This window comes from Octopus sinensis, linkage group LG15, assembly GCF_006345805.1.
Source record: "Octopus sinensis linkage group LG15, ASM634580v1, whole genome shotgun sequence".
Lineage (NCBI taxonomy): Eukaryota > Metazoa > Mollusca > Cephalopoda > Octopoda > Octopodidae > Octopus > Octopus sinensis.
Window position 1 is genome coordinate 67,892,235 of NC_043011.1, and position 775 is coordinate 67,893,009.

The 775-nt window shown below is 54.5% G+C and overlaps 1 protein-coding gene across 1 annotated transcript in view; it reads left to right on the plus strand.

The window, feature by feature from the left end:
• Positions 1–775, plus strand: part of LOC115219705 — a gene marked incomplete at its 3' end in the record, with an annotated part of 1,359 nt that continues 584 nt past the window's right edge. Inside the window, exon 1 of the mRNA XM_029789881.1 lies at positions 1–775. This exon is cut by the window's right edge and continues 584 nt beyond it. Coding sequence (XP_029645741.1) covers positions 1–775 — 775 coding nt within the window.

Genomic DNA, 775 nt, shown 5'->3' on the forward strand with positions numbered 1-775 from the left:
ATGAATGAGAATGGCCAGAGACTGTTGGAGCTTTGCTCTTACCGGAAACTCTGCGTTACCAACACATTCTTCACGACTAAGCCACAACACCGGGTCTCATGGAGGCACCCAAGGTCCGGACACTGGCACCAACTGGACATGGTCATCACCCGGCGAGCCCACCTAGGCAGTGTGCTTCTCACACGCAGCTACCATGGTGCTGACTGTGATACAGACCACTCTCTGGTGTGCAGTAGGGTCCGATTGGCCCCAAAGAAAATCCGCCGTCCCGTAGGGAAAAGCCGCCCACGCATCAACACCGCCAGGACAACCAACCCCGACCTCCGCTCAGAATTCACCAACCGCATGGAGGAGGCCCTTAAAGATCACGCAGCCACGTCCATCGAGGAGAGATGGCAGCTTATTCGCGACACCACTTGCAGAATAGTCATGTCATCCCTAGGAAAGAGGGAGCGGAGAAATCAAGACTGGTTTGAGGCTCACCTGCCTGAGATGGAGCCTGTCATTGCTGCCAAGAGGGAAGCACTGGTCAACTATAAGCGCGACCCTTCAGAAAAGAACCTGGTTACTCTAAGAACAGCCAGAAGTGACGCCCAGAGGACGGCCAGACGTTGCGCCAACATCTACTGGCAGAACCTATGCCAGAACATCCAGTGCTGTGCTGACAGTGGTAACGTGAAAGGGATGTACGAGGAGATCAAGAAAGCATTCAGGCCCACTGTCAGCAAGGTTGCTTTACTGAAGTCCAGGGATGGCGAGGTCATCAAGGACCAAG